Genomic DNA, 21,647 nt, shown 5'->3' with positions numbered 1-21,647 from the left:
AACTGGTCATCAATGGTAATTACTGAAATATCAGCATTCAATTTAAGACCTAAAACATGACCTGGGGTCGAACATAGTGGATAATAGTTCAATTGAAAAATAAATAAATAAAAAAAAATAATGAACTTATGATACTACGGTACATTGATCAGAGATTCATAGTACATTCTCTATCTTTATGCGACTGATGTATAGATTATATAATGGTTTGAACTACGTTTCTGTAAATTTTGATTGTGAATTCTATTGATTCATATCAAGTTTTTTTTTAGAAATTTCATTAATGTTAGCATTTCAGATTGAGCCACAAAATACTATAGATTATAGTGTGTGATAGCTTTCTAAATTTTATAATGAATCCTGGTGAGACAGTCTTTTATAAACAAGGTGAACACTTGCACAGAGCCACAAACAATGCGATGAATAATGGTTGCATCGGGAATATAAAGTGGTTCACTTTAGCTCTCATGTGGTTCACATTGTTACACCGAAAAAATACCAAGTTTTGAAATAAGATCACAATGCATTAAGAGCTACGAACATATGATCATGCTGTTCCTTTGTGGCTGCATCATGTATCAACATCAAAGTTATCGAATGCTGAAGTAGTAATACAATGTGATATGCTGCAAAATTAAGAACCATAAATTCTCTATCAGCTACTTCAAATGGCAGCACTGTGAACATTGACTACGCTGCTGCTTAAGATTGAGCACTTAAACAGCAGCATCTGCTCACATTAAGATTTAGATTGAGAATTGTTGGGCTGAGAATTTGTCTCTGATGAACTGATGATCTCTTCAAACGTTTCCATGTCAATGGTCATACCATCATCCACTTCAGCATCTACTTCGGACATTACTTCATCCCTGTCTCCTGTCATTGGTTCCCCACCATTTTCTACTGAGTTGGATTGTGGAGGAGACTGAGGCTGAGGTTCAGGTTGAGACTCGGTTTCAGGTTGAGGCTCAGGCAGAGGCAGGGGCTGGGGCTGGGGCTGGGCATCCTCAACCTGCTCTCTTGAGGCATCTGCTAGTTGCACAATTGGGGGAGGATATGAATCCGTGGATTTCGTTAGAGTACTAGTCACCAACAGGTTCTGTAAAACATAAAATTACCTCACAGATTAGTAGGAAAGTCTACAAAGTTACAGAAAATAATCGTAGACAGTAAGCACTATTCACAAATTATTTTTTTATGATGCTAGGTTGTACTGTGTCTATATCACAACAAACATTAAAAATGAGCGAGAGCACCACAGCTTCAAAAGGAAGCTCAAAAATCAAAACATCACTGGAAAGATTCACAGAGTAAAGACCAAGCTGACACAGAAATTTTGCCTAAAGTCATGATACTAAAGAATCGAGAGGATGCTTTCTCCAGGAAACACTCTAACCGCAGACACAATCAGTAGCTAAAAGGCTCCCAAACTAGCTAAGTTGATCTTGAATTTGTATCAAATATCACTCTCACACAGAGCAGAGCTGTAAGCTTGTTTCAGGTACCTAATTCTACAGACTTCAGTACCACAGTGGTTGGTTATTCTGCTTATTCATAAAGGATTCGGACAGAAGCAAGATTGCATGAACGGAAATGATTGTTGCCAACGAAGAGCATCCCAATGAGAAGTGACTGCTTAAAGCAAGCTAATTTTGCTTACTAGAGCAAAGATATATTTCTATGTACATGATTTATCAGTAATATTATATCGATACAATTAGGTTCTACATTCAGACCTAATGTAGAACCTAATTGTATCGATATAATTCTATGTACATGATTTATCAGTAATATTATATAGTGCTTCCTATTATTAATATATTTAGGCACTAATGATGACCAAACTATATTGGGACAGAAAGAATTTTCAAGCAGATAGGCAAGTAATTATGCAAAGTGGGAAGCGAATTATAATATACCTTTTCTAATGCCAGAGCAAGTTTTGACAAATTTGGATAGATAGTCTGCGCATCCAGTAATATCTGTTCAAGCACAAGGTCAACTTTCAATGCCCATAAAGTAAGCCGCACCAAGATTAGCAGAAGATGGTGTAAAAAAGACACAAAAGCAATTATACATCCAGGCGCAACACTTTTTTTTTTCAATAGACAATATAGGTTCCCCTGGACATCGAGGAACCAAACAGTAAATAATGTGACGTAGCACAGAACAAACATTGGAAAAATATACAAGTCTTCAGAAACTAAATCATACAAGATATTCCCAAAAAACTTTGACGGATATCATGGTAAAATTACATGTCTGCATCCTCTTTTGTTGTCTACCTATTAAAGCATAGAGGATATTCCCAAAGAACATTGAAGGATATCAAATGGTAAAATTACACGTCTGCATCCCTCTTTTGTTGTCTACCAATTAAATTTCTAGAGTTGGAAGCTCTTTTCTCTTCTCCACGACTCCACATAAAGAGCAAGGTTAAGTGTTACTAACCTCCAATATGGATTTGAAATATCTTTGAACAAGCCTAAGTAACATAAAGAGCATAATATATACCAATATATTTTCCTAAACAAGCCTAGGTGCTTTGTGGAACTCTCTTCAGGTGTTTTATTCCATGTTATCGCACACAATTAAAAGAATTAGAACATGCTTTGTTCTTTGTACAAGGTTTGATGTTGGGACCTCAAGTTTATACATTAAAATCCTATTCACTAAATCATGCAATATTTGACATTATCCTTATAAAAATATCAATCAATGAAAATGTATTGCCTGGGCCTAAAGGCTAGTGGTACAGCTAATTGAATTACGAATATAATTCAAAAAAACTACTGCACCTGATAAAGTTTATACTAAAATGTGTTCAATTCACCCTGTCAATACGAAGAAACAGTAGTGCCCAATAAAGAGTTCCCAGTTTTACAGTTCTCACATTTTAGCTCTTTCCAACATTAAAAGATGATATCAGGAATGGCAAATGGCATCACTAAATAGCACATATACATGTTTAGTAATGAGTCACAAAGTCAAATATTTAGACCCAAATTCTAAACAGCAAGAGAATTGGATAAATAACAATATATACTTAAATTATTTTACAGTTACATGTGGCCATGTGGGACAGTGAAGGGCCTTCATTATCTTCTGTTCTGTTTTACTAAACTTCAGCATCATCCTAAATTTGAAAAGCTTAAGTCTGACCCAGATTACAAATGCAGTTAAGTAACTAACAGGAATAAACTTCTAAGCATTATAAAATACAAAGTACTTGAGCCTTGATGCTTCAGATATGGCAACTCTTAACTATTAGTACAAAAGTAAAACAATTGGCAAGGATTTTCAATATATAATAATCAATTACCTCACAAAGTCTTTGCAATGTGAATGGTGGCCCATCTAGAAAGCTGAATAGAGCTGTATGTAAAGAGAAATGCTTCAGAATTGATAATCTTATAAATCCGCTTTAGTCTTTTTCCTTCAAATTGGTATTGGAGTCAACTATATTACTTTGGTTACATTCAAAGGAAAGTCCATCGACAACAGATAATTAAGAAAAAAAATATACAAGATACACAATTTCTTTGAAATAGTTAGCATACCGGTATTTTGAAATCATGCTATTGTTGATAATAATAATAATAACTCCTTTTTAAGTAGCTCAACATGCTCCTTAATCACATAACCATGCAAACATATTGCCCAGAAGTATTAAAGTAGTTTGATTCCAGATTCCACATATGTAATGTCTTAAAACCCCTAGTTCTCAATGCCTCCTAACAGTATTGTGAAGGATATATGATGGTACCAAAACTTAAAGGCCAAGATTTATGCATCAGCAACATAATATTTCCATTTTTTTAGCTACAAGATGTTAGTTTAACTGATGCCCTGCTCCACGATTAGAAATTATAACAGTAGTCTCTGTGCATAGATTTGATTGTTCGTATGAAGAATCAACAAAGCATGGGGACAGAACATGGACAAAGGACTAAGACTGAAATGCACGTCATTAATAGCATAGGAAAACTAGTGCAAGCAAGAGTACATAAGGTTACCAACAAATTGGAGGATAACAATAAAAACTATATCCATCAACCCTCTAACAGCTATGGGCTTTGATATGCACAGGTATAATAAATAATTAATTAAAAAAAAAAAAAAAACCAGGGATATATGTAATGGGTGGCATTAATCCACACTCCCACAAGTCCAGAAGAGAAATCACTACCTCTTCATTATGACATTATCAAACACATTGCCTTATCAAACTGAAAGAGAAATTTCTAATTTCCACAGTTTTTCCACAGAAAGAATAACACCAATGCCCAGCAGCCAGCTGGAATTTCCAACATTTATTGTGTATTATTTTTACAAGTATCATTTCAATTCAGGTCAATTCCAGAAACTTAAATATCATATTCTATAATTGTTTTTTCATTTTCATTACTTCTCCATTCCCAAACAAGGTGACATGTAAGGTTATGCATACAAATCAAGAGGTTGTAGTTATGGCATTGTAATTATTAACTGACAAGTAATTACATACGTATCTTGAACTAACAGATAATAGTGCATGAATGTCTCAGATAAATGATACTATGAAATAAAAACAAGTAAATTTTTACGGTGAATACAGAATAAATAAAGTATTGACTAATGACAATCATATGATTAATAATTATAATATACTCCAGAGTAGATTTCATTTCAGTTTCATTCAATAAATTTTAGCACAGTTAAATCTATTATAAAACAACACACCCTTGATTATGTATTGCCAAAGAATCACCATCATCCCAAATAATTTTATGCAGGAGCATGGTCAGCAAATGCAGAAATCATATATTTTGGACAAGCCAGAAGCTCCTCTATCAAGCCTGTAGGTTCTCATCATAATGCAATTGATTAATGGAACACACCAAATTCTTAGCCTATGCTGCATCCTTTAACTAGATGAATAGTAGAACAATATTGTCTTGCAAAAGCTTCAATGTTATTGAAAGAAAAATGTAGCCAAATATGCAAACACTTTTCTAGAATTTGGGGGACATTAGAAGATTAGTACAATTAGCACTAAGACTTCACAGCTCCAACAGGTAGTGGACTACTAGCAGGTAGCACTCCAAGATATCAGAGAAAATACCAAGATGCAAAATGTAACAGTGAGGAATTTAATAAAAATACCTTCCTCTAAGCTTTTCACCAATTGTGTATAACTCTCTCCCAAAGAAGAATTTTGTTGATCATCAGGAATTTTTGCTTCTGGATATTCCGAAAGAATCTTGATATTCAAATTTACATGGGACAAGAAGATGTCATAATCTCAACAGAAATTAATTTCAAATAATAATTCCAAGGGACAAAGACAGATTAAAACCAGCACTGATAAACAATAAAGACCTTACAACAAGCATACCTCACCATTACCTGCTTCAGCTGAAACAACAGCATGTTTTTCAACTCATCCCATTCATGCCTGAGTGACAACACAAAGTCAAGGAAAATATCCACCAAGAAAAAAGGCATAACATTAAACATGAATTTTACATTTTTCACATTCATTAATCCCATCAAGTTGGCATAACATCTAACACGAATTTTACATTTTTTACACTTACTTACTCCCACCAAGTTTCCAAAAATATTAGTTTATGGGAAATTGCAATCATTCAAATTCCTAAACGTATGACTATATGCGTGTACATGGATATGCACAAAGCGGCATCTGGGAGCTTTGGTTGGATTTTAATTACCACTAAAGCAAAACTAATGTTTTAAGGTACCTATGTTTTAACTTGGTCAAGTATTTATTTAAATTATTTAGTTAACTTTATTTTACATTATCACAGGATTTTAATTGAAAGTGTTTAATTATTTTAATTAAATTATAAAATAATTCGAATTTTAAAAAAGGGAACCGAATTTTTTTGTTTTTGTTTTTTTTTTTTTTTTATTTTGGTACGAATTTATTTTTTTAAAATTTTCGGTCCAAATTTTTTTAATTATTTTGGAGTTTTAGCTTGAATTATTTAAATGAAAAGGAATTTAGAAAATTAGTTGTGTAGGTATGCGAAGGAGATTGTGTAAAATTATTTGGGCATGTGGTGAGATTGTGTAGAACTATTTGGGCATTTAAATTATAATTATGTCGCCTATGTGCATTTATTTAATAATGTGTGCTGTTCAATCATGTTGTAGGATTGTTATGAATTGTATGAAAGCATGTAATTATGTGGTTTAATTATATGCAAGAAAAGATTGTTTGGTTGAACACCAAACTTAAATTTTATGTAAGAACTGTGTTGTTTATATTTATTTTATTTTTTTTTTCTTTTGGGAAGGGCTTTTCTATTTTCTAAGTTGGTTTGCTTACAAGATGCCGATAGAATTGCCTAGTAAGTACATAGATCGGAACTTTGATTAAGAAGATTTATGAGCATGCGATCCATTTTATTAGGAAGGTTTGATACCATTATTCGTATTTATGTGATGTTATGGGAGAGAAGTAATGGCACCTTCCTAAGTCTGCTTTAATAGTTCATTGTCTACCGGATGAACCGCCCTACATAGCTATAAAGAATAACTTTTCTGATTTTCATCCAGGGGGCACACCTAACTATGCTCGCTACAAGGATAACTATGGCCAATGAGGCCTTCATTGGAGATATCTAGTTAGCTACATTGTTCAAGCCCAACACTATTATTTATATCAACATAATCTTCCACTTCCTGACTACTATCATCAAAATCATCCACCTCCACAAAACTTTCAGCCTAAGAGCGTAGTGAAGAATCGGAATTAGAGCCTGAAGAAGAACCTATGGATGAAGGCAATGAGACAAGGCAATGAGACAGGGAATGGTTCTTGTGAAGAGAATCCTAATCGAAATCCCCCGATAGTAGTTAATGTGTCGTTCGACAAGGAGGAAGAGGATGTTGGATTATTTTGAAAATATATAACTATTAATTATTATTAAGTTAAGTGGTCCATTTATCTTGGAAATCAATTTCCCATGATCAAGGAAATTACTGCCCACTATCCCACAAACTTAGGAAACCACCATAACCAATTCGCAAAAATAGGATTTTTTGACGGCAAAACTCCCTATATATATATCATTTAACGTGAGTCTTTTTTCTGCTACAAGGGACAAGGGTCACTCCCTTGTAGCAGAAAAAAAGACTCATGTTGAACTAAAGAGTGCTACAAGGGCTACTATAAGATTTTGACTTTAGCACTTTGCTACAAGGGTCACACTTTAGCCCATAGGCAACTATAAGGTGTGGAAGGAAAGAGTGCTACTGCAATTAGGATGGATGGATATTGACTATGCTATTAGGAAAGACGAACCACCAGTCATAACGGTTACTAGTATACAAGATGCAATTAGTCTTTATGAAAAGTGGGAGAGGTCTAACCGTCTCTCCGTTATGTTCATAAAGACTAAAATATGTGCTAGTATACGTAGTTCTGTCGATAAGCATACTAATAATGTTAAAGAACTCATTAAGGCCATCGATGAACAGTTTGCAACTTTTGACAAAGCTCTTGCAAGCACCTTAATCATGCAATTTTCATCCATGAGGATCACGGAGACTAATAGAGTGCGTGATTACATCATGCGCATGAGTGATATGGCAGCTCAACTTAAGGATTTGGAAGTTACCATATCTGACTCTTTCCTAGTGCATTTTATTCTATATACTCTTCCTAACCAATACGACCCTTTTATAGTCTCTAGATGGTCAATTAATGAACTTATGTCCATGTGTGTTCAAGAGGAGGGAAGGTGAATCTCACAAATTCTGAAAAGAATAAAAAGGATCACACTAAGGAAAAAGAAAAGGGAAAGGGAAAGATTCCAATAAATAAATCCATTAAAAAGGATTCTTCGTGTTTCTTTTGTAAAAAGAAGGGACACATGAAGAAAGACTGCACCAAGTTTAAGGATTGGCTTAAGAAAAAAGGTAATTTTCTAGCGTTTGTCATGAATATAATATTGTTATGTTAATTGTAATACATGGTGGATTGACTCTGGTACCACAATCCATATTTCGTATACCTTACAGGGTAAGACAAACCTAAGGAAACCAATGGGCATTGAACATAACATCTATTCTGTGAACAAGATGAGTTCGCATGTGGAAGCAGTTGGGACATGCAGCATAACTCTAAGTAGTGGTTTTATTTTGCAATTAAAAAGGACATTTTATGTTCCAAATTTCTCTAGAAATTTAATTTCGATTTCAAGACTTGTACCTTTGGGATTTTCCTTTAATTTTTCAGATTCTAGTTTAAGTTTATCAAGAAATAAATTCTGAAGTTATTGGTTATGGTGGTTTCTTAAGTTTGTGGGATAGTGGGCAATAAGTTTACTTGATCATGGAAAACTGATTTCCAATATATATGGACCACTTATTTCCATAATAATTAATAATTATTTATTTTCAAAATAATCCAACATTGTCCCACTTGATCCATTTAAACTGAAAACTCAATATATTAATCATAGCGATAAATTCCCTAATAACGAGAACTAATCTTCCATGTATCACAATATATTCGATCTTCCACCACTCATACAACTTAATTAGTAAACCTCATGTTCACTCTAGATCAAACAAAAATGACATTTCTTATTGAAATAACCAAATATCCAAAAGCATGTACATAAATTCAAATAATGCAAGAAATATCAAAACTGAATGAGAAAGTTTCAATACAATAAACAAATGTTTCACATGATAGAACTAAGTCCCATCCTTTGTACATGACCCTTGAAACCATTAATAGGCATGCCTATGGTCAAGGGATCAGCAATCATCAATTTAGTGTCAAGGTGTTCTATGATCACTTTCTTTTCTTAAACACGTTCTTTTACGACTCGAAATTTTATGTCAATGTGTTTGCTTTTAATTCCACTCTTATTATTCTTAGCCATAAAAACTGCAGCTCAATTGTCACAATACGTTCTTATTAGGGGAATGATAGAGTCAACAACTCTTAACCCAGATATGAAACCTTTTAGCCAAACACCATGTGAGGTAGCCACATAACAAGATATGAACTCAACCTCCATAGTAAAAGTAGAAATTAAGGTCTACTTCGCACTCCTCCAAGAGACGGCACCATCAGCTAGCACATACCTAAGGTGGATTTTCGTGAGTCAATGCACCACCGTAATCGAAGTCAAAATAGCCCACAACTTAGGAAACCACCATAACCAACTCAGGAAAATAGGAGTTTTTGATGGCAAAACTCCCTATATATATATGTCATTCAATGTGAGTCTTTTTTCTACTACAAGGGTCACTGTATCTAACTCTCAAACACACATAAACACCATCTTAAGTGAGAGTGAGGGTTCAGCACTAAAAATTCAAAAGAATACAGTTGCGGTTCCGCAGTCGCAGATCAATTTTGGGTCTTCAACTTCCTCGTAGTTAACTTACAATGGCTGGAGGTAAATTCAGAAATTAACGCTTCCACAGTCATGACTTATATGTTTATGATTTAAAGCTATGAACATGTTTGTTTTGTTAGCCTGAACCTCAAACTCCTGAACCTATGGAGGAGGATGATGATGATGACGATCACGAATTTGATCCAAGGAGCTACAAGCAATCCACTGATAAGAAGGACAATGTCCAGATTGATTAATTAAAACCTTTATAATGTCTTGCAGGATTTTTGAAACGTTTCTTAGCTTTTTAAGTTCATAGTAATTATTTAGCAATTCTTTATTAGTTTGATGTAATAAGTAGCATGGCTACATTTAGTTCATAATCAAATAAAATCCCATTTTATTTGATCATAAAATCCGAAATTATTAACTATTAAAATCTGATTTATTAATAAGAATAATCTACGCCAACTCAATAGGTTTATGGAACTAAAGTAGCCATGCTACTTATTACATCAAACTAATAAAGAACCGCTAAATAATTAATCAATCAATCAAAGTCTTAATCCCATAAGTGGGGTTGGCTACATGAACCAAAAGTGATTATTCCGTGTAGACATCGACAAAAATCTTCCTCCTCCATCCCTTACAATCCAATGCCTCATCCTCATGCAAATCCATATACTTCATATTCTTCCTAACTCCTTCCAACCAAGTCATTTTCGGTCTCCCTCTCCCTTGTTAAATAAAAAATAAAAAATTGAACCAAAATAAAAATTAAAAAAAATCGGTTCCATCTTTAAAAATTTGAATTATTTTATAATTTAATTAAATTTTAAACAATTACAATTAAAATCCTGTTACAAAATAAAATAAACTAATTAATTTAAATAAATAATTGGCCAAGTTAAAACATAGGTACCTTAAAACACGAGTTTTGCTTTAGTGGTTATTAAAATCCAACCAAAGCTCCATATACCACTTTATGCATATCCATAAGTGTGATTAATTATATGCGCATGCATACATAAATCTGAGCATATCTGTGTACATCTTTATGTGTGTGGCGCCATGTACGTGCATGTGTGTTTTTGTGTCTATAAGATCAAATGAGAAGGCAGCTTGAAAGTGGCAAGGATGATATCATGAGAACCATAGTGCATGCGCCATGTAGGTACAAGGATTGGGAGATCAGTGCTGATTTCACCAAGCCCCATCCCATAGCTCATGTGTGGGTATGCAACAAGAAGCTTGAGATAGAACCATACCAAAACTTTCCAGTTGAAGCTATAATTTCCAATACCCCCTTCACTTCTTCAGCTGACAGCCTAGGATCAGATTCTCCATTTCTAGATACCAAAAAATAACATGAATCAGAAACTAAGAGAGGCTCTGAATACAAGACTAAAAACATGAAAATGCCAAGAGTTTAGCTGTCATATCTATATATTATATAAGGGAGTTCACAAAATCATATTTTTCCTTGGAAAAATTATTAAGCTTGCATTGGAAAAATTATCCACAAAAAACAGACCTTAATTGAAATATTGGGCATGGATCTTATTAGCATCAACTTTTTATGTTAAAGATGATTTCCAATGAAAACATCTAATGTAAGGATTAATGTCTTGAAAATTACTTTTTTACATATATTTCTTGAATGCTTATATTTTTCATACATATTAATTTTATAAACCTAAGCATGGCTCGAGATTCGGGAATTACCTATTATCTCACAAAAATTAATGATAGTTTTATTAAGAGCAGTGCAGCAGTCATCTAAAATGTACATGGCCATCTCGGAATTTGATTCCCAAAACTTAACCCCAGAACTCAGATGATCGAGAAAAAAGATAACATCCAATCAGAAACAAGACAAGCTGCTCTGAAAGATTCACTAAACTCCCTTTATCCTCATAATTTATAAGTAACAACTGCAATAATGTGTGCATTGCACCAGAATTATCCGCGATTAGTCTCACATCACAGCTAGTATATGAAACAAATTAGCTCAATATTATACTCTTGAGCACCAATTTTTAATTTTTGATTTCTTAATCCAAAGAACTAAAGTTTGTGAAGATTAAATATTTTGATTAGGCTCTTATATTAATCTAATTCAAAACTTTTGTGTACTGCCGGTTTACAATAATATTAGTGTACATCATACAATCATAGGGTAACTTTTATCCAATTTGAGTTAACATTTAACCTGCATTAGGGGTAACTTTAAATCTGATATGATTTTAATGTAAACAGGCTATGAAATAAGTTATATAAGGATAATTTAGTTATCTTCACATGCTAAGATAAGATTTTTTACTCCTTTAAAAAGAATAAATATATCAATAAAACATAAGTAACTTTTAATTATATCGGAGTAATTTTATAACCGACCTACAATAATTATTATATCTCCAATTTATTTAAAAGTTTGTGATCACACGTACCATCCAATTTAATTGTTGCTACTATGTTTACAAACAAATTGTTTTTGTTATAGTCCCTTCTCAATGCCCCTTTCCTTCTTTTTACTTTTCACGTAATAGGCTTTTTCAAAGTAGAAAATTGTAACCAGTACTCGTGGCATTACAGGTCAAGAGTTTGTCGTGCAACCCAACCTCAAAAGGTGAACACGAATCTTAAAGACACACAAATTCAACAACGCTCATCTAAGAAACTGGAATGCAATTGAAATCATCCAAACAACTCAGATGCAAGCACTCGATGAAAATTTTTAAACAACTTTAATGAAAAATAAAGCTGCTGATCTTACTATATATACTTTTCTACTAAAATTGCTCAGATACATGTGATTCTATTGAATGTATATCTCAGATAAAACATTGAGACATATGCACACACCAAGAGAGGAGCAACCCATAAAAAGCATAGCCTAAGTATATTGACAAGTGTAAATATGGAAAGTCAAAAGACCCAAAAGTCAAAACCAATAAGTTCTTTGGCAACATGGCAGTTCATGACAAAAAGGGTAAACAAGAAACGTTGTGGATTTTAATGAATCAAGAGTTCAAAACTGTGTGCACTGCAACAATATTCTTCAGTGTGAAAAAAAAAAAAAAAAAAAAAAAACTTTTATAACATATTGATCGACAGTAAAGTGAACAAAAGAAATTGCTGGCGGCTTCAAAAGAACAGTTGATTCAGAGCTCAAAACTCCTTTCACGCATATTTTATGCATCACATGTACCACTTAGCTAAGTGCGCCTAGTTGACATCAACAAACGCCCTAGTTATCTACCTCCTCCAAAAATGTCAAGCAAGGTATGCTAGAAATCAGCAAGAAAATATTTTGCATATTAACATCAACCTATATTTAGATAACAGCTTTATTTCATGTCTACCAACCAAATATTCCAGTGCTACAACATAAGATAGTTAATAACATCCAAAACGAACATTAGTCTAGTTCCAGATGATAGCTTATAATTTCATAAAGACCACAACTTCAGTCTAAACAAGGAAAAAAAAAAAGGCCATATTCAATTTTACTGCCCTCTCAAAATAGAGACAAGGAAGTTTTAGCCGATTTTGAAGTCCCAAATCAATTACTTGTATATTGCAATGATTCAAATTTGAATTAACCCAATATAACCACAGAGAGACACCACAAAGAATGGAGAGCTGGGGTATACCTAATATTTGTACTACTAGACATCAATCCAAAAGTTGATTATAGACTTTACTGACAATATTAAATCCGTACTTAATGAGCTCTATGCATAAAGTTTAAGCATCTTTGGTTTATGGTTTTTTTCCCCTCTTAGGTGTACAAAGGTAGCAACATGTTCATAAAAGTAAAAAACAACCCAGTAGCTGATCTTAGCTTAGCTCAACAACAATAAATCAGACAGTTCAACTCTATTAGCTCACAAGTCATAACCTAGATACAATACATTCTTGATTTCACTAACCGTTCTCTTACTAAGGAATGCCCTTTATACTACAGAGTATCTTTTTTTCTAAAGGGAATACAATTAACACTAAAAAACAATTAAGCAATACATTCCCTTTAGCTACCTCAAGTATAGAAGAACTTCATTGTACAAGAACTCCAACCACAACTAAGCAAGTTTATTGTATATACACAAAATTAAGTAATTTCGAGTTCAAATAGACCCAAAAAAATAAAAAATTGCACATTATTTCCTCGCAATGATTATTCAATTTCTCGAATATTAACCAAATCAAGCATAATAGTTATCATTTAAATATTATTCAGAAAAAAGGAGCAAAACTGCAAAAATAAAAAGTACCCATTAGCATCTGAGAGTTGAGGACTGGCCTCTCCCTGAGCCAAAGCGGGAGGGGTGGCCGCCTCGGGCACGGGGAGAAAAGGTCCGTTTTCATAGTTTTCTCCTGACATTCAGCCTGCCACACATTAACAACCAAATTTGTCTCAATTATCAAAGCAGGCTCGAAAAATCACGTTAAATTCTTCTCATTTAAGAATATGAATAGCAAAATTCTAGCAACGAAATCGCTCGTTATAATCTTTGATAACGTCAGTATCGTATAAACAATAGTTCAATAATTCACCTTAGAAGAACCCTAAATTGACTGTTACTGGAATTAACACTATATTGTGAAATTGATATTTGATGAATGAATAAAATACCTCAGATGCTGCTTCAATGGAAGAGATAAAGCTCAAAAGCCGCTTCAATGGAGGATTCGGAGTACGCTTCGATGGAGGAGAGAGCTGGGGAAGGGTGGAGCGGGGCAGTGTAATACTGTAATGTCGAGTAAATCAAAGTTTACTCCGTAATATTAAGTGGCAAACAAATACTCGTAATCAATATAATTCAGACTTCCGTTAATTTTATAGAGACGGAAAGAATAATTAAATCTACTTATTAGAGACGGAAAGAATAATTAAATCTACTTATTTGGATTGGGAAACGGTTAGTATACTTCAGTATAATATACTTCGTATAAATTAAATAAACGAAATTAAATTTAAGTGAACAAACCTTTCATGTCGTGGACCGCCGATATAGCTTGGAGTGCAGTATTGATGTGTAGGAGGAATTTTGAAAGATTTAGAAAGATGGAAGATTTAAGAGAATAAGAATATTAGAGAGAATATATATATATATAAGCAGAAAAAAAAAAGTGTATGTAACCTTGAAAGGCTATGGTAATTATAGAATTGAAGCCGGAAAATAGGATAAGATTTACGAAAAAGCTGGTGCGATAAAAAAAAGAATTGTCGCGACGCGGCAAACCTGCACCGCGGCAAATCTTTCAAAGAGGGTAATACATGATTAGATTGATTGTATTTCAATATACTACGTATAATTCTAATGAATACTTCCTCCGTTCTTTTTTACTTGATCCGTTTTGACTTTTACACTATACACCACCCCTCCTTTGACCGTCTTTTGTGAATAATATATAAGGAAAAACATATTCACGTGGGATCTTTTTGAATTCGTCTCAATAAGTACTACATAATATATAACTTTTACAATTTTTACTTATGGAAAATTAAAGTTATTGATCGTTAAAGTTTTGCATTGACAAGCGTGATAAAAGAAACAGGTCAAGTAAAAAAGAACAGAGGAAGTACATGTTATAAAGGGTAACACGAGTAACTTTTAAATGTTTAAAAATGATACCTTTTATTTTTTTATGTTAATGACTTTAATCCATCTTACAATAAGTTAATAAGAGTTTATTCAAGAATTTGTGATTGATTCTTTATTAAAAAGAAAAGAAAAAATTAAAAAAAAAAGAAAAAAAAAGAAAAAAAAAAAGGAATTTGTGATTGATATTGCTACTCAAAACTAGGGTTATTGGAGGAGAGCTATCCCCAAATAATCTCTTTTCATAGCGCCACATCGACAAAAACTTAAAAGATAACTAATAGATCCAAATTAAAAGTTAAAGTTTCCCTCCCGGTTCGTGATCCTGAGATTAATTCTCATCACTCGACCTTTTTTTTTCACATCCCTTCTCTTCTTTATGGCTCTCTAAACACCTAAATAAACACATTAGCAAACCCCAAATTAAAACTAAGTATTGAAAGTAGATGCATATCATTTATAATTCTCATTTATGATAGATATTATAGTAAGATAATATTTGTCATGGATTTAGGATATATTTTGAATATTTTGTATCCTTATCGTTCTAGGTTTCCTAACGTGATCAATGGTACACATGCCAATTTGAGGAGTTTCTTGAAAAATCTAACATTGTATCAAGAGTCAGCGTGACGCCAAGGTCACGGATGTATCACGATGCCGGACTTTGATAAGAAAAAAATTAAAGATTAAAAAATAAAAATCAAAATATTTGCGGAAGCTAGATTAAAACTTAAGCTGTGACAGCATTGACCTATATATATAGAGTTTACAAGAATAGTCCTAATCACGCTAGGAAACCCAGTACGATAAGGATACAAAATATGCAAAATATATCATAAATCTACGACAAATATTATCTTACTATAATACTCCCCCCTTAATTCTCATAACCCTATTTGGGTTTTTTCACGGGAATTAAGGAGATTTTAGAGTCCTTAAAACTAAGGATTGGGAGTACATATATGTGCATGTGGGGTTAAAGAGAGATAGTGAGAAAGAAAAGTAGTTGAGAATTGATGAAGAAAGGGAGAGAAAGTATTGGGAAATGATGTCAAAAGAATGATTAGTACAAAAAAAGACAAAGAAAGAAAATGACAACCCATAAAAAAAGGGTAATATTGTCAAAAAACTACATCCTTTAAATAGAAATAGACTTTTAATTTTAGCTTGCCCAAAAATAAATACAAGCTTTGTAATATGAGACGGATGGAGTATCTATCACTTTATTCCAAAAATATTATACTATGTTGACCTTTACAATATTTACATGATTTTCTCTAATTATCTTTTGTGATTTATATGTAATGAATAATATATTCATGTAGGATCTTATTAGAATCGCCTTGATTTATACTTTTAAAATGTCAATATTTAATACTTTTTATTTATTAAGAGCTACACATATTAATTATCAAAGTTTAATTAGTATTAGGTTCTCTTAGAGTACATGTTGATGGTATTTCAACCTATTATAAAAAATTAATGTAAAATAACATAGGTTTAAAACAAAATGACATGAATAAGTGGGACTTATAAGTACATGCAAGTTGTAAATGCAGAGCACTTATGGCACACTAAACATAGCATATCTACACAACACACGACCTAAAACGATGTAGCCTCATTCTCCCACAAATATCTACTTCATTTGACTCATTTTAGGAGGTCAAAAAATTTACAAATGTCAGCGAAACACTGCTACAATATTAACTCAACTTCTTAGCAACCACTAGGCACAAAAAAGACACTTAGCTTAATCACCAAATAATCTCACAAACAAATCAAGCAAAAACTAAATTCTAAGCATCAGATTTGCATCATAGGAGTAAGGGTGAAAGTAATTGGGATTAAAACCAAACCGAATTAGTAATTCGGTTTGGGTTTTTTTTTTTTTTTAAATTCGAATTGGATCGGTTTAGAAAAATAAAAAATATGGATTACGGTTTGGGGTTTTAAGAAACCGAAAACCGAATTATATTACAGACCGAAATTTCAATCTATTACATTAAAGCCATTTTCTTTTACAAAGTATCCCAACCCCTTTCCCCTTTCTTTTTTTAATGAAAAACAAATAAAAAAAACCCTAATTCTCAATTCTCCTTCTCAATATTTCACAAAGAATGTATTTAACAAGAAAAGGTTGAATGATTGCAAGATTTTTTTGCGTGAAGTTCGGGTTTTAGATTTGAATGTTGCGAAAGAAGGGAACAAATTTCAGTTTGGATTGGATTCTATTAGCAAAACCGAATTAATTCGGTTTGGTTTGGATTGGACCGAATCTTAATTCGGCTTGGATTTGGTTTGAGAAATCCAAAACCAAATTAATTCGGATTGAATTTGATTTTGGCTATAATTCAAACCGCAAATCGAACTTTCACCCCTACATAGGAGCTCGTTCCAAGAGCCACTCAAGGCTTGAGCAAAGCTAGTAATACCCAAGGGTTTCTCCTATTTCCATTTCTAAATCTTTTATCTTATGGTTTTTTATGATTTACAAAACTTGATTTTTACAAGTTTTAACACCTATGATGTTCATACAAGGCCACAAGGACAACCCCTTATGGCATGAACTAGGGATTTTCTTACGAAAGTGTTCTCCACGGGGTTCCATGCTTCAGTTCCCCCATGGAAAAGTTTTGAGATTTCCTATCATTACTGTGTGTTCAAAAATTTATGTTTATGGCTCAAGTATTCACTCTCGATCCCTTCCTCTGCTAGCCTAGTTTTGTGCACTAAAGCCCTCGCCTTTGAGGCCCCCTAATTGTCCACACAAAGCTTACATCTTGGTTTTTTAAAATCATTTTACAAAACATTATTTATTATCCAATGACACTCTCAACAAATGTAAAGCCAACCCTTTGTAATCATGGAAGCCATCTCTATATATGTGTCATATTTGATCATGTGCATAAATTGATTTACAAATTAAGATCTTATTTCTAGTTTTATACTCCTTCCTTCCCTTTATTTTTGCCCCATTGCCATTTTTAGAGTCACCTTTAAGAAAACTTTGACCATACATTGCCGTTAATTTATAAGAGATTATATAATCATGTGGGATCTTGTTAGGTTCGTCTCATTATATATTTATTAATATCACATTTTTATAATTTTTACGTGTATGAAAATAAAGATATAGACGTTCAAAGACGCGTCTTAAAGATTGTGCAAAGTCAAATGGGGCAAAAAAAAAAGTAGGGACATAGGGAGTATATGTCAATGTCCACGAGGCTTAAGGATGAACATCTTCTCCCTCAAAGCTAAATCTATTAAGTCATCATTAGAGTAATGAGGCATCAGGCTTATATGCCCTACTTTGATGGTCAAATACTCCATTTTTCACCTTATTGCAATCTCTCAATCTAAATATACTTTTGATTATGCTTTAATATTGTTCTATATTCTTGCCATATTTATTATGCCTTGTCATTATTCAATGCTAACTATTTAATATTCAATTTGTGCACCTTCTATTGCCTATGTCATTACTCGTTCAAGAGTTGTAATTTGATTCAAAAATCTTGTAATAATAAGTGGGAATCTTTTCTTCCTAAACAATCTCAATGTGCTCAAACCATCCAAAGAAGCATGCAATATTGACTAAAGTGATCACCACCCTTTATATATGTTAATTCAAAGACCACTATTAAATGCATGTTTTAAATTAAACCAATCCTTGCTTATCGAAACGCTTTGTAAAGTTCAATAAACCGATTATACTAAAAATCGACCATTCCAATCTCAAATTATTGGTTTCAAATGCTCATAGTTAAAATGGACTCATATAATGAAATTTCTGTTGTCTTGTCAAAATTCAATGGCGGCTCTAAACCGCACAACTCATCAGAATATAAAATTCACATAGACAAATTTGATCTCAAAAACAAAAGAAAAGCCCACATGTAACATCCCTAGTCCCTACCCTATAACAACACATTTTGAGAAACTCCTAAAATCATACAACAAAGCTAGTAAAACCCATTTTCAAATCGTCTCATTTAACGCAACCCAATTATAACTCTACCCATATTGAAATAGTACAAAAAATAACCGAACCAAATCGACTCAACCCAATTATGGGCTTTTATTAACATACAAACGCAGTATGCTAAATTGGGCCGAGAACACTTATACGATTCCTTCACTTTCCCCTATAATAATACAATCTTCCACCTTCCAAACCCTAAATCTACCCATTTTCAATTTTGAAATCGATCATTTTTTTTTTCTTCTGGATTTTGAGCTTCTGAAATGCATTTTGATTTTCAAATTTAGAAAATTGTTGAAAAATTAAATACAGCCGATGATGAAAACAGTAAGCACGAGTGGCAACAATAAATTATTGCGCTCCCAATTTGATATTTGGGGTTGTTGTTGCTATGACGAATGTGCCAATATGCTAATCTGATGGCTTCTCTCTCTCTTTTTTTTTTTTTTTTTTTTTTTTTTTTTTTTTTTTTTTTATTTGCCGATTTTTCTTTCCTATCTTTTTTTTTTCAAATTTTCTATTACTTTGATTTTTTTTGTAGTTTATCAAATTTTCCCAATATTTTGAGCTTGAATTTGTGGTGTTTTTTTTTTTTTTTTTTTTGGTTTTTTCCCCCGGAAGTTTTAGCATAAATTTCAATGGAAGTTCAGCGATTTTTCTGGGATTGGCAGACATTTGAACAAAGGATTGATAAATTATACTACACGAATTAAAAAAAAGTCTATTCGTTAAAAATATGGCATAATTTTATGAAAAAATAATCAATATCTGAAGCATTCAACATTTTATCGGGCAACTTGTCTATGAAAACGTGTGTTAATCTAAAGTATACTCCATATCATTTGAATTCTTGCAGGACTATGACAAATTGACAATGTTTATCGTATTATAATATGAGTACGTTTATTTTAAAATTTAGGAATTAAAATAAACAAAACAACTAAAAAAAACTCGACTGCGTACGGAAAAGTAGGTACGCCATAGTACTTGACCTTATTTAAGTCGTGCTAATTTCTCCCTAATTACGTGGCCCGTATCGTTGCCAAATATGTTCGACTAAATCACGTTTCAGAGATAAATGAATTTCTCTATCACGGAGGGAAGCTTTTCGCTGTAGAAATGCGTCGAAGTCAAAGTTGGTAGGTCGGCCTACATTGAATTCAAACGGTGGCGTTGTAGACGTTGATGCTGGTGACATGTTACTTCTTGTTGATCTTCTTCGTAGAAGGCTCTTAGAACTTCAGCTCGAGTGTAGTTGTGGCACTCATCTTCAACAATCATGTTGTGCATAATGATACATGCTTTCATTATGTCCCGTAGTATGTCCTCATCGTACGCCAGTGACGGTTTTCGTATTATTGCAAATCGAGCTTGCAAAACACCGAATGCTCTTTCAACGTCCTTTCGAATAGCAGCCTAGTGGTCAGCGAACATTTTATCTTTCTGAAGTTAAGGGGTTGTGATACCCTGAACAAAAGTTGCCCACTTCGGATAAATGTCGTCGGCTAAGTAATATGCCATGTTGTATTCATGGCCGTTAACTGTAAAATTTACCGGAGGAGCTCGACCATGCAGAACCTCATCGTACACTGGTGAACGGTATAAGACATTAAGGTCATTACAAGATCCAGGAATACCAAAGAAGGAATGCCATATCCATAAATCCTAATCTGCAACGGCTTCCAGTATTAGCATTGCTTTCTTGTTCCTACCGGCGTACTGCGCTTTCCAAGCCGTTGGACAGTTCTTCCATTCCCAATGCATGCAATCAATGCTGCCTATCATGCTTGGAAAACCACGCTGTTCATTTTGATGCAGTATTCGGGCCAATTCATCAGGTGTAGGGTTTCGCATGTACTCGGTTCCGAACTGATCAATGACCCCGACACAAAAACGTTGAAGGGCAACTCGAGCGGTTGACTGACTGATTCAAACGTATTCATCCACGGCGTCCGTAGCCATGTCGTAGCCTAACATTCTTATCGCCGCTGTACATTTTTGCAGAGGTGATAAACCTAACCTTCCAGCTGCATCCCTACGCTGCTGGAAGTAAACATCACCTTCAACGACCTTGCTCATTATACGTACAAACAAAGGTCGTTGCATATGAAATCTTCTTCTAAATTGGGTGGTGTTGTACATAGGATTATCGTAAAAGTAATCATTAAACAGCCTGGCATGTCCAATTTCCCTATCTCTTCTATTCGTACCCCCTCTAGGTGTTTTTGAAGTGTGTTGGGATTGTGTTTGGGGCATGAGGACAGATGGGGGTTGGTATGTGAAGAGTTCATCAACAAGTTGATCATATTCTTCAGTATTTGAAGAAGATGAACTTGAACTTGAGCTTGATGATGGTCTAGAATACATCATGTATTAATATTGTTACTTGATGAATTGGTGTGGTTGTGGATATGTACCATGCCTACTATATACAACAAATATATCAAATGAATACGTGGTTACAAATCTGAATGACCACACAAAGTAAAGGAATCAAATTTTCAGCCACGGAATAGGTATACTATGTTAGTTGACAGTGACACAAAGTTAAAGCATTCTGATAAAGTGAAAACAGAAAAAGTGACTACACAATGACAAAGATTTAAAGCAATTATGTCGGTATCAATGACACAAAGTTAAATCATTCTAATAAAGTGAATTCAGAAAGAAGTGACTATACAA

At 33.4% G+C, this 21,647-nt stretch overlaps 2 protein-coding genes across 3 annotated transcripts; both read right to left on the bottom strand.

The window, feature by feature from the left end:
- Positions 1–424: 424 nt before the first annotated feature.
- LOC110697830 (protein TsetseEP-like) lies at positions 425–14,188 on the bottom strand. Of its 2 annotated transcripts, none has more exons than XM_021875230.1 (8): positions 14,005–14,188; positions 13,643–13,757; positions 10,634–10,714; positions 5,362–5,437; positions 5,146–5,242; positions 3,323–3,375; positions 1,920–1,982; positions 425–1,099 (listed from the first exon to the last, which is right to left on the bottom strand). In XM_021875230.1, the coding sequence occupies exons 2-8, from the start codon at positions 13,750–13,752 to the stop codon at positions 740–742; spliced, it is 840 nt and encodes a 279-aa protein (XP_021730922.1). In that variant the 5' UTR covers positions 13,753–13,757; positions 14,005–14,188; the 3' UTR covers positions 425–739. The 2 variants fall into 2 exon arrangements, with proteins under 2 accessions (XP_021730922.1, XP_021730923.1); XM_021875231.1 differs by having other exon boundaries at positions 5,389–5,437; positions 14,005–14,187.
- Positions 14,189–20,630: 6,442 nt separating this feature from the next.
- Positions 20,631–21,335, bottom strand: LOC110697919. Its single transcript, XM_021875321.1, has 2 exons — positions 20,901–21,335; positions 20,631–20,834 (listed from the first exon to the last, which is right to left on the bottom strand). Exons 1-2 carry the CDS (start codon positions 21,333–21,335, stop codon positions 20,631–20,633), a joined length of 639 nt encoding a protein of 212 aa, XP_021731013.1.
- Positions 21,336–21,647: the final 312 nt, after the last annotated feature.

This window comes from Chenopodium quinoa, unplaced genomic scaffold, assembly GCF_001683475.1.
Source record: "Chenopodium quinoa cultivar QQ74 unplaced genomic scaffold, ASM168347v1, whole genome shotgun sequence".
Classification (NCBI taxonomy): domain Eukaryota; kingdom Viridiplantae; phylum Streptophyta; class Magnoliopsida; order Caryophyllales; family Amaranthaceae; genus Chenopodium; species Chenopodium quinoa.
Note: the sequence above shows the minus strand (reverse complement) of the source record. Positions and strands in the feature narration are given on the sequence as shown.

Excerpts from the sequence above, each read along its gene's own strand:
- LOC110697830 (XM_021875230.1), bottom strand. The coding sequence starts at position 13,752 with ATGTCAGGAGAAAACTATGAAAACGGACCTTTTCTCCCCGTGCCCGAG. Across the intron at positions 10,715-13,642 it reads CAACTCTCAGATGCTAATGG|AAATGGAGAATCTGATCCTA; the intron begins GTACTTTTTATT and ends TTTGGTATCTAG. Across the intron at positions 3,376-5,145 it reads GGTGAAAAGCTTAGAGGAAG|CTCTATTCAGCTTTCTAGAT; the intron begins GTATTTTTATTA and ends CTTTACATACAG.
- LOC110697919 (XM_021875321.1), bottom strand. The coding sequence starts at position 21,335 with ATGATGTATTCTAGACCATCATCAAGCTCAAGTTCAAGTTCATCTTCT. Across the intron at positions 20,835-20,900 it reads CGGACGCCGTGGATGAATAC|TTCGGAACCGAGTACATGCG; the intron begins GTTTGAATCAGT and ends GTCATTGATCAG.